The 11,694-nt window shown below is 42.2% G+C and overlaps 1 protein-coding gene across 4 annotated transcripts in view; it reads left to right on the top strand.

The window, feature by feature from the left end:
- Positions 1–11,690, top strand: part of LOC105016655 (gonadotropin-releasing hormone II receptor) — a 28,828-nt gene extending 17,138 nt beyond the window's left edge. For 3 of the 4 annotated variants that reach the window (XM_010880638.3, XM_010880637.3, XM_010880639.3), the window contains 2 exons: positions 2,941–3,145; positions 4,717–5,937. In XM_010880638.3, the coding sequence (XP_010878940.2) occupies positions 2,941–3,145; positions 4,717–5,684 (1,173 nt within the window). In that variant the 3' untranslated portion in view covers positions 5,685–5,937. Of the gene's footprint in view, positions 1–2,940; positions 3,146–4,716; positions 5,938–10,961 lie in introns of those variants that run through there. The other variant, XM_010880640.3, reaches the window with a different exon arrangement.
- Positions 11,691–11,694: the final 4 nt, after the last annotated feature.

Below are 11,694 nucleotides of genomic sequence, written 5' to 3' on the forward strand. Positions count from 1 at the left end.
AAGAGAGTGAAATACCTTTTCATTTATTATACTTACCTCAGTATTAAGAACCTGCAGGGTATTTTTGTTTTGTGTACTGTATTTTATACGTGTGTTTTGTGTTCAGTAAATTGCCGGCCTTTTGAATTTAAAGCAAAGGTCTCTGGTGTAATTATTTTTGTTCCCCACTCCTTAGAGCCTAGAACTGGTCCAGTGGCGCAGTAAGTGGTGTGGTACCGGTGCTACAATAGCACTGAGAATACCATGGCACAGACATTTACTTCTTCATAGGAAATGCAGACAATAATTTATCAACGCCCCAACATAAGTGCGTTCTCAGCCTCTTTCAGAGTAAATTTGTTTTAAAACATAAAACAAATGTGGTTCTCCAGATCTTGGAAGCAATTTCCTTACTTTGCCTCACAAGGGATTTCACAAGCTTTTAAGCACCACATTACACATTAAACAGCTCCCTTAGCTAGCCTGGTTCTGGAGTGGAAAAGTGTTGTCTATGTGATTTTAGTCAAGACAAAACACATTCTGTTACTTATGTTCATTTCATCTTTGTAGAAGTATTCTGATTATAAATGCACAATATGACACACCCTACCACGTGTATTCATTGCTGTATCTTATATCACATATCAGGATGGTCATCTTTAAATGTCAATATGTTTTTGGAAAAAACATGCCCATTTTGAATTTGATGCCAGCAACAAATTTAAAGAAAGTTGGGACAGGGGCATGTTTACCATTGTGTTGCATCACCTCTTATTTTAACAACACTCTGTACGCGTTTGGGAGCTGAGGAGGCCAATTGCTGTAGTTTTGAAAGTGTGTAATACAGGATTTCAGCTGCTCAACAGTTCATGGTCTCCTTTGTAGTATTTTTCGTTTCATAATGTAACAAATGTTTTCAGTGGGTGACAGGTCTGGACTGCAGGCAGGCCAGTTTAGCACCCAGACTCTTTAATACGGAGCAATGCTGTTGTAATACGTGAAGAATGTTGGCTGGCATTGTCTTGCTGAAATAAGATGTCATCAGAATGGCAGCATATGTTGCACCAAAACCACGTATATATTGTTCAGTGTTAATGGTGCCTCTACATATGTGCAAATCACCCATGCCATGTGCACTAATGCTCCCCCAAACCATCATAGATGCTGGCTTTTGAACTGTGCGCCGATAAGTTGACCGATGGTCCCTCTCCTCTGTAGTCCAGATGAAACGGCGTCCACGATTCCCAAAAATAATTTCAAACTTTGATTCGTCAGACCACTGGACAGTTTTGCACTTCCTCATCCATCCAACTTAAATGAGCTTGAGCCCAGAGACGGTGGCAGCGGTTCTGGATCTTATTTATATTTGGTTTCTTCTTTGCATGGTAGAGTTTTAACTTGCATTTGTGGATCTGTACTGTGTTCACAAACAAGGGTTTTCAGAAGTGTTCCTGAGCCCATGCAGTGATTTCCACTACAGAATCGTGTCTGTTTTTAATGCAGTCCTGCCTGAGCGCCCGAAGATCCTGGCCATTCGATATTGGTTTTGGGCCTTGTCCCTTGGGTACAGAGATTTCCCTGGATTCTCCAAATCCTAATAATATTATGTACCATAGATGATGAGATCCCCAAACTCTTTGCAAATTTACATTGAGAAACTTTATTCTTAAATTGTTGCACTATCTGCTTGCGCAGTGTTTCAGAGTGGTGAACCCCTCCCCATCTTTACTTCTGACCCATTTTCTCTGGGATGCTCTTTTAATACACAATTATGATTCTGACCTGTTGCCAATTAACCTAATTAGTTGAGAGATATTCCACCAGGTTTTTTTTTTTTTAGCATTACACAATTTTTCCAGTCTTTTGTTACCGCTGTCCCAGCTTTTTTGAAACATTTTGATGGCATCAAATTCAAAGTGGGCATATATTTTTCAAGAAACAGCTGAAACAAACGCAAATTCAGTTACTTTACTGTTCTTCCGGCCCATTCGGCATGTACCAAACATTAATGGTATAGTCCATTCGGCATGTACCAAACATTAATGGTATAGTCCATTCGGCATGTACCAAACATTAATGGTATAGTCCATTCGGCATGTACCAAACATCAATGGTATAGTCCATTCGGCATGTACCAAACATCAATGGTATAGCCTAGTCAGCCTGTACCCAAGATCAGTGCTTAAAGTACAGCTACGTACAGGTAATCAGCTACTGTAAGAAAACAGTGAAAGAGTGTAAATTTGCTTGTCAAAAGAAAATGATGAATGGAAACAATCATTTCTACGGGTAAATATGATTTAATGTTATTGTTTGTTGGCATGGTATAATGGGGGTAAATGTGTTACAACAGTACAGAAACATGTGAAACCTCTTCAGTATTATAGTAATACTCTTCAGTATTATAGTACTGAAGGTGTACTTTCAGGGCTAACTGACCTCTGGATTCCAGAGACCGTCATGAGATGTTTGGACTGCAACTATACCATATTTTAATTACCTAGTAATATGGTATAGAATAAGGTCATTTTAATTACCTAGTAATATGGTATAGAATAAGGTCATTTTAATTACCTAGTAATATGGTATAGAATAAGGTAATTTTAATTACCTAGTTAAAAACAGGTATAACACTGGGCTCTGGTGTCCTCAGATGTTCATCCTCCATGCTCTGCTGTTCTCAGATTTTCCTTCTCAGATTTTCATCTTTCATGTTCTACTGTTCTCCTGTTTTCCTTCTTAGGTGTTCATCTTTCATGCTCTGTTATTCTCCTGTTGTTCTCCTCAGATGTCCATGCTCTGCTGTTCTCCTGTTGTCCTTCTCAGATGTTCACGCTCCATGCTCTACTGTTCTCCTGTTGTCCTTCTCAGATGTTCACGCTCCATGCTCTACTGTTCTCCTGTTGTCCTTCTCAGATGTTCACCCTCCATGCTCTGCTGTTCTCCTGTTATTCTCCTCAGATGTTCATCTTCCATGTGGTGACCATTGTGAATCCCGCCGTCTTCACTCAGTGTACAACCCGAGGCAGCTTCCTGTCCCACTGGCAGGAGACCGTCTACAACATGTTCACGTTCAGCTGTCTCTTCCTGCTGCCTCTCGCGATCATGATCGTGTGCTACACCAGGATACTCATAGAGATCTCCAAGAGGATGTCTAAGGGGAACTGTAAGCAAACTTCCTGACAATGAGAGTATGTTGGCTGCTTGTCTCTCTGTCTGTCAGTGTATCTCTGTCTTTCTCTATGTCTGTCAGTGTCTCTCTGTCTCTCTCGCTGTCTGTCAGTGTATATCTGTCTCTCTCTCTTTCTGTCAGTCTGTCTCTCTGTCTGTCAGTGTGTCTCTCTCTGTCTCACTGTCTGTCAGTGGGTATGTCTTTTTTTGTCTGTCTGTCCCTCTGCCTGTCTGTCTGTCTCCCTGCCAACTCCATCTACCTGCCTTCCAATCCTCAGTCTATCTGCCTGCCAAAATCCTGTCTGTGTGCTAGTCTCTGCTGAACCCATCTGTGTCTGCTTGCCTGTCTTTCTGCATGATAACCATCTGTCTGGACAAATGCACACACTGTAAGTGTGAATCTGACATTCTGATACCCATATTGTTCCACTGACAATGGCATTATAACTGTGGTGGATTCTCAGATAAGAGCTTTAATTCACACAGAATAAATCCTCTCTAGTAATCTGTTCTGCTGTGGGAAATGAAAATATAGAATACTGTATGAATATGTCTGAGAACAATACAACCATAAAAAACAATTATTACACAGTCCACATGTAATAAAAACCCTGGTCGAAACCAGTCAAGATTTCCCCAGACAACTAAAAAGGAGTGTTGCCCCTCACATGAGAATTTCTCCTGAAATTATTTAGTTCAGTGAGTATGACTCTTCTGTCACTTCGGGGGCAACATTTACATTATACTTCTCATATCCTGGTGCGTGTTCACAGTTTTTCATAGCAGTCTACCAAACTAGAGTTGATATTTCATTTTCCTGTCAATATGAGCCATTCTTAGGCTGTTTGGAAGCCTGCACCTGGTCATAAAACCTAGTTTGTCAGGCACGTTGTATCTTCTTGCAGTGCCAAAAATAAGTCTAACCTGTAACACCACTTGATGATTAAACATCTGTTCGTATGATAAAATCAAATGAATGTAATCAAACAACACATTAGATTAATTACATAAGAGGCAGAAGGATAAGGATCCTTAAAGCTGATCTAATATTAAGCATGCCTGCAATTCACTGTTCATATTTCTTTTCTGATTGACACCAGCTGGCCTGTCTGTAATGAATCTTACCCCGTCATGACTGTGATGAATCTAAACCCCCTGTCATGTCTGTGATTGATCTAACCCCTCGTCATGTCTGTGATGAATCTAAACCCCCTGTCATGTCTGTGATTAATCTAACCCCGCATCATGACTGTGATGAATCTAACCCCCCGTCATGTCTGTGATTGATCTAACCCCCGTCATGACTGTGATGAATCTAAACCCCCTGTCATGTCTGTGATTAATCTAACCCCTTGTCATGTCTGTGATTAATCTAACCCCGCATCTTGACTCTGATGAATCTAACCCCCCGTCATGTCTGTGATTGATCTAACCCCCCTGTCATGACTGTGATGAATCTAAACCCCCTGTCATGTCTGTGATTAATCTAACCCCTTGTCATGTCTGTGATTGATCTAACCCCCCTGTCATGTCTGTGATTGATCTAACCCCCCCTCTTCTTACCAGTGTCCTCCAACGAAGTGCACCTGCGTCGTTCCAAGAACAACATCCCTAAAGCTCGCATGAGAACCCTTAAGATGAGCCTCGTGATCGTGCTGTCCTTCATCGTCTGCTGGACCCCCTACTATTTACTGGGCCTGTGGTACTGGTTTTTTCCAGACGACCTGGAAGGGAAGGTCTCCCACTCCCTGACACACATCCTGTTCATCTTCGGTCTATTCAACACCTGCCTGGACCCCATCATATACGGCCTCTTCACCATACACATCCGTAAGGGGCTGAAGCACTACTGTAAGACAGCTACCATGATGTCCGACCTGGAGAAAGCTACAGCTTTAACAGGATCGCACAGGTACTCCGCCTCCTCCCTGCCATGTAAGAGACAGACATCTCCGGCAAGGCAGGACAGGATGGAAACCTTCACAGAGCAGGACGTGACGGGAAACTTCACAGAGCATGAACGGGTAGGAACCTTCACAGAGCAGGACAGGATAGAAACCTTCACAGAGCAGAACAAGATAGGAACTTCCACAGAGCAAGACAGTGTAGGAACCGGAACAGAGCAGGACAGGATAGAAACCTTCACAGAGCAGAACAAGATAGGAACTTCCACAGAGCAAGACAGTGTAGGAACCTTCACAGAGCAGGACAGGATAGAAACCTTCACAGAGCAGGACAGGATAGAAACCTTCACAGAGCAGGACAAGATAGGAACTTCCACAGAGCAGGACAGGATGGGAACCTTCACAGAGCAGGACAGGATGGGAACCTTCACAGAGCAGGACAGGATGGGAACCTTCACAGAGCAGGACAGGATGGGAACCTTCACAGAGCAGGAAAGGGTAGAAGACAGCAGTTATAGTGAGCAGAGAAAGACAAACAGAATGAGACCTGCCTGCAACAGGAGCAGATTTTTAGTGGTCTACTACAAAAATGGAGAAGGAGATCCCGACTGGTCTGAGAGCATGTTATGAGATGGAGTACTACACAAAGCTACGTTTTTATAGCCATGTCCCTGGTTTATTATTATGTGAAGTGCACATGCTTGTTATGATACACCTCATAAACACTTCATGTAGCAAAAGTAAGACAACTTTGCTGTCATAACACCACTTTTTTTTTTTATCTAGCAGATGCTTTTATCCAGAATTAAGTGTATTTAACTTAAGGGTGAAAAAATTACATATCACAGAAAATAGTATGTTTTTCCTCAATGAATAAATGATCAGTGATTGAAGAAATTAGTGAAGTTATTTTGGTTATTTAAATATTATCAAATTTAAATTGACATTTTATGCAGAGTAGCATATGCTAAACATATTTATCTTTGAATATACCATCGCAGCAGAGGTTGAGTACACCTTACTGAACCGAGTGGCTCTCAACAAAGCAGGGGTTGAGTACATCTTACTGAACCGAGTGGTTCTCTCAACGAAGCAGGGGTTGAGTACACCTTACTGAACCAGGTGGCTCTCAGCAAAGAAGGGGTTGAGTACATCTTATTGAACCAAGTGGCTCTCTCAACGAAGCAGGGGTTGAGTACACCTTACTGAACCAGGTGGCTCTCAACAAAGAAGGGGATGAGTACATCTTACTGAAACAAGTGGCTCTCTCAACGAAGCAGGGGTTGAGTACACCTTACTGAACCATGTGGCTCTCTCAATGAAGCAGGTGTTGAGTACACCTTCCTGAACTGAGTGGCTCTCAACGAAGCAAGGGTTGAGTACACCTAACTGAACCGAGTGGTTTTCCGCAAACTTTTTACCTGAAGGAATATTCTACAACCTCATAGAATCAAACTGACTCATTTACTCAAGGGGCGTCACGCGACCCACATGAGAACGCACACTGTCAAGTCACAACAAGGCCAACGGTCCCTTCAAATGGCCACATCAAAATCAAACTAACCAGTGCGTTAAACAGCCATCTGCGAATGCAAAGTTTGCCAGCGGTCAGAATCTAGGAAAGCTCAGTGTCACGAACATAAGCTGAGTTAGTCTGTTGTTGCCCAGAATGGTCCTCACCTGGGGCAAGGCTTTTGTCTCCGACACAGAGAATCACCTATTGGATGATGTTTATACAGGCGGCACTTGCCGCAGTTTCAAAGAGTGACCATATTTCCGTAAAACAACTGGTAGAGGATCCGTCTTTGACAGAGGGTTGACAGGTGACAGCATCCTCTGATCCTTGACGGATGGAGGCTTCAGCTGAGTGGTACTCGACCTTGAGCAGAACAACATCACAACACGGATGTCGTACTGCACAGCAGACTTTTCCATATTGGTGACATCCATGCCTGGACTTGGTAGGGTTGGGGAGAAAACTGTCTTCTATATCTTTAAAGGTATTCTATTTATTCTATTGGTATTTTATGGGTATTCTATAGATTTTCGGGAGGTCTCTGGCTAAATCTCAAATCGCATACTACAAACTATGTACTGCAAATACGTACTTCACAGGTGATGATAAATTACGTACCGTTTAGTACATAGTAAGCTAGTATGCCAGTAATGGGACCAATTGGGACATACCACTTCGTCATAAAATTGTGTCTCAACATTAGAGCATTTTGTCGCTCATTAACATCACACCAAGTTTGAATATTTAGCTAGATATCATTAAGCATTGTGTTAAACTGATTAACGTTTCTTATGAAGTTTATTTCCACCACAAATAGCATCCATGAACTATATGGTTTTTGCCACTGGCTGTTTTAATAGCTCACAAGCCAATTATACTAGTATGTTATTACTTGGAAAAGTCATAAGAATTGAGCCCATGCTAGCGAGACTGAAGATGAACTTTGCACTGCCAAAGCTATTTCATTTCATGGAAAGTTTTTTTTTTCTTTTATACATGAATGACATTGATGCAATAACTATCAATACAGGTGACAATAATCAACAAGATAAATTGTCAAGTGAAAAGACGAGAGAATAATGGAGACCCCTCCTCTTTTACTGTGCAATGGGTTGTGGTCTATTTTACCCCAGAAATGCGTACTTTGAAAATCCACCAGAAATAGTGGACCATCCAGGAATTTCTGGCATACTATTTTCAGTGTACTACGGTTTGGGACGTACTAATCTTCTCTCATACTAATCTGGCATAGAATGCGACACTCTCAATGCTTTCTTTCAAACGCTTCTTTTATCAGAATTTGCCAAAACTTACTGGTGTATTTTATACCTTACTTAATTTGGATAAAAAAGTTGTTACAATTTAGATTTTCCACACAGCAAAGAAAATAATGAATTAAATAATTGAGCAAATTGCTTTTACACGGTCTGAATAAATTTACATTTAAATATCAAAAAGGGGTCCCAGGTCAAATATGTGGAGTAAGGAGTTCTAATTGGTTGAGGGGTTAATAATAAGGAAATGCCTGAAGGGCAGTATGAGACATCACATCACATGATGTACAGACTGGCGGTCAGAACATACTTATCTGGGTGACATGGTTGACACTCCGCTCTCTGCCTCATCCAGAACATCCCTCAGGGTTGATAGGAAGGCTACTGAACCATTCTACAGCCAGGGGACCAGGCAATGCTCTTTTCCTACATCCTCTGATCTAACAGTCGCGACACAACTGAAATTATAATATATTTTACAGTGGATATAAAATGTCTACACACACCTGTTATAATGCCAGGTTTTTGTTATGTAAAAGAATGAGACAAAGATAAATCATGTCAGAACTTTTCTCCTGTGCACAGCCCTCTTTAGATCACCCCACAGATGTTCAATTGGACTCTGGGCTCTGGCTGGGCAATTCCAAAACGTTAATCTTCTTCGGATGAAGCCATGCTTTTTTGGATTTGGATGTGTGCTTTAGGTCGTTGTCGCACTGAAGGGTGAAGTTCCACTTCATCTTCAGCTTTCTAACGGACGCCTGAAGGTTTTGTGCCAAAATTGCCTGGTATTTGGAACTGTTCATTATTCCCTCCACCCTGACAAAGGCCCGGGTTCCAGCTGAAGAAAAACAGACCCAAAGCATGATGCTGCCATCACCATGCTTCACTGTGGGTATGGTGTTCTTTGGGTGATGTGCAGTGTTGTTTTTGCGTCAAACATTTTGGAATTACGGCCAAAAAGTTTAACCTTGGTTTCATCAGATCATAACACATTTTCCCACTTGCTTTTGGGGGTTTTGTTTTTGCAAATTTCAGCCGGGCTTGGATGTTTTTCTTTGTAAGAAAAGGCTTCCATCTTGCCACCCTACCCCATAGCCCATTCATATGAAGAATACGGGAGATTGTTGTCACATGTAGCGCACAGCCAGTACTTGCCAGAAATTCCTGTAGTTCATTTAATGTTGCTGTAGGCCTCTTGGAAGTCTCCCTGACCAGTTTCCCTCTCGTCTTTTCATACATTTTGGAGGGACGTCCAGTTCTTGGTAATGTCTGTGTTGTGCCATATTTTCTCCACTTGATGATGACTGTCTTCACTGTGTTCCATGGTATATCTAATGTTTTGGAAATTCTTTTGTACCCTTCTCCTGACTGATATCTTTCAACAATGAGATCCCTCTGATGCTTTGGAAGCTCTCTGCGGACCATGACTTTTGCCCTGAGATGCAACTAAGAAAATGCCAGGAAAATCCTATTAGAAGAGCTGAACTTTATTTGAGATAAATCAGTCACTTTAAATGATGGCAGGTGTGTAATGACTTCTATTTGACATGAGTTTGAATGTGATTGGTTAATTCTGAACACAGGCACATCCCCAGTTATAAGAGAGTGTGCACACTTATGCAACCAGGTTATTGTGAGGATTTTATTTAAACATTTTCCCCCTCAAAGATTTCAGTTTGTTTTTCAATTGAATTGTTCACATCATAGGTCACATTAAAAGTGGAAGAAGTTCTGACATGATTTATCTTTGTGTCATTCTTTTACATCACAAAAACCTGCCATTTTAATAGGTGTGTGTAGACTTTTTATATTCACTGTATATGTGTGATTCTCAAAAGCCTCTAATGATACGTCTTACTGTCTGCCTGTAAATATATACTGAGGTTTGCGGTAAATCGGTCTGGTGATGTCATTGCCGGGGGAACATGCCATCGTGGCAGAAGTGATCTGACTTGTGAGCGAGGCACAGTACAGCTGCACCGTCCTCAGTCTCCAGGCAACTGCCGTGCAGCCTCTTCGTCACTTTAGTCACTGCTGATGTGGCCGCCGTCGCGTCACTCACATCTCACCTGTGTCCCAAATGGCAACCTATTCCCTACGGTGGGCCAAAATTAGTGCACTAACGAGAGAAAGGGTTGCCAGTGGAGCCATCCGAAGCCATCCCTCTGAATGTTAAATGAGAGTGGCTTGTCTCTGCCAGACCCATCCAGTCCAGTTACATGGGCACGCCAAGGAGTAGAAACGAACAAACAAACACACACACAGTCATGTTTGTCTTTCTCATACAAACACATCAGAGCGGGTATAGATGGGACTGGCTGGTTTCTTGTAATGGTCGGAAACAGAGGTACCCTGAAATAGGGGGACTATGTATTAAAAGTGTTCCCAAAAGAATAAGAAACAATTGTCCCAATAGTTATGGAGGACCTCCTGCTACTTACACATATTACCCATCACCAAGAGGAAACACAATAGTTAAAGAGGATCCTGTGTTACCTAAATACCCATTACCAAGAAGAAAGACAGTAGTTATGGAGGACCTTGTGCTACTGTCAGTAATGACACTCTTTGGAATGGACTTTTAACAGATTGTGTGTTGTGTTGTTCACGTGTGGTATCTTGCTTGCAAACGTTACTCTATTTTGATTGCAAACGTCACTTTATTTTAATTGCATGTTGATTTCAGTGTGGTGGGCAGTGTAGTGAGTGTGTCAATATTACCTATGGACTTACTTCCTCATAAGGACCAGATGCAGACAGTTTATACCTTTCTCCAAGACAATAAAATATGTTTGTTGAGTTCAAAGGAAGGGAGGGAAAGTACAGCGGATGAACGTAGAGCACAAGGGTGGGCGAACGTAAAAGGTACGATGAAAGGGAAAATGAGCAATGCACGACAGTTCCGGAGTTCAGAGCTGACCCAGTTTATGACGGAGCAAGAAACCCTTCTAGGAACGTCTCCGCCCAAGTAGGACGGATGAGAAACTTGGATACAGCGCTCACTATCACGCTACTAAAGGAAAGCACATTCAACTGTAGCGTGAGTATATCTAACCCGGCAGTCAATATCTGGATGTTTATGTGTATTTTTCATTTTCTCCTGTCGCCGGGAAGAGCTGGAAAACCGGCGCAGATTCAGCTGGGTTCCGACAACCTACGGAGTTTGAACCAGTGCTGTCTATTATCACCAACCGCCGGATGAGGCTACCACTGGGGGAGGACGATCCACCCTGGCCTAGCCCTACGCCCTAACAACAGACAGGCCTAGCCCTACCCCCTAACAACGGACAGGCATAGCCCTACCCCCTAACAACGGACAGGCCTAGCCCTACCCCCTAACAACGGACAGGCCTAGCCCTACCCCCTAACAACGGACAGTCGTAGGGATAATACTACTTTTGGGATTACTGGTGACCATAGGTGATATAGTGAGTCCTAAATGACTCCATACAAAAAAGCACATTTGTTTTAGAGCAGGGCTGCCCAACCCTGTTCCTAGAGCTCTCCTGTCCTGTATAGGTTTTCTCTCCAACTCTAATTCAGCACACCTGATTCTTATACTTCGATGGATGAAAAGCTCAATCTATTTAGTTGGGTAGAAGAGGAAACCTACAGGACAGTAGATCTCCAAGAACAGCGTTGTGCAGCCTTGTTTAAGAATGCCATTCATCTAATCTATTTTTAACTTGTATAATAAAATAATTGTGTAAGGACACCTCTGTCTTTCTGGTTCTATGGGATCTGGACATCCAGCGGGGTTTGACTCTACCTACACATTACAAAGAGGAAACACATTAGTTACACATCCGACCACGAACAACAAGCAATAATTGTAAACATCTTACAG

This window comes from Esox lucius, chromosome 17, assembly GCF_011004845.1.
Source record: "Esox lucius isolate fEsoLuc1 chromosome 17, fEsoLuc1.pri, whole genome shotgun sequence".
In the NCBI taxonomy this organism is placed as follows: Eukaryota; Metazoa; Chordata; class Actinopteri; order Esociformes; family Esocidae; genus Esox; species Esox lucius.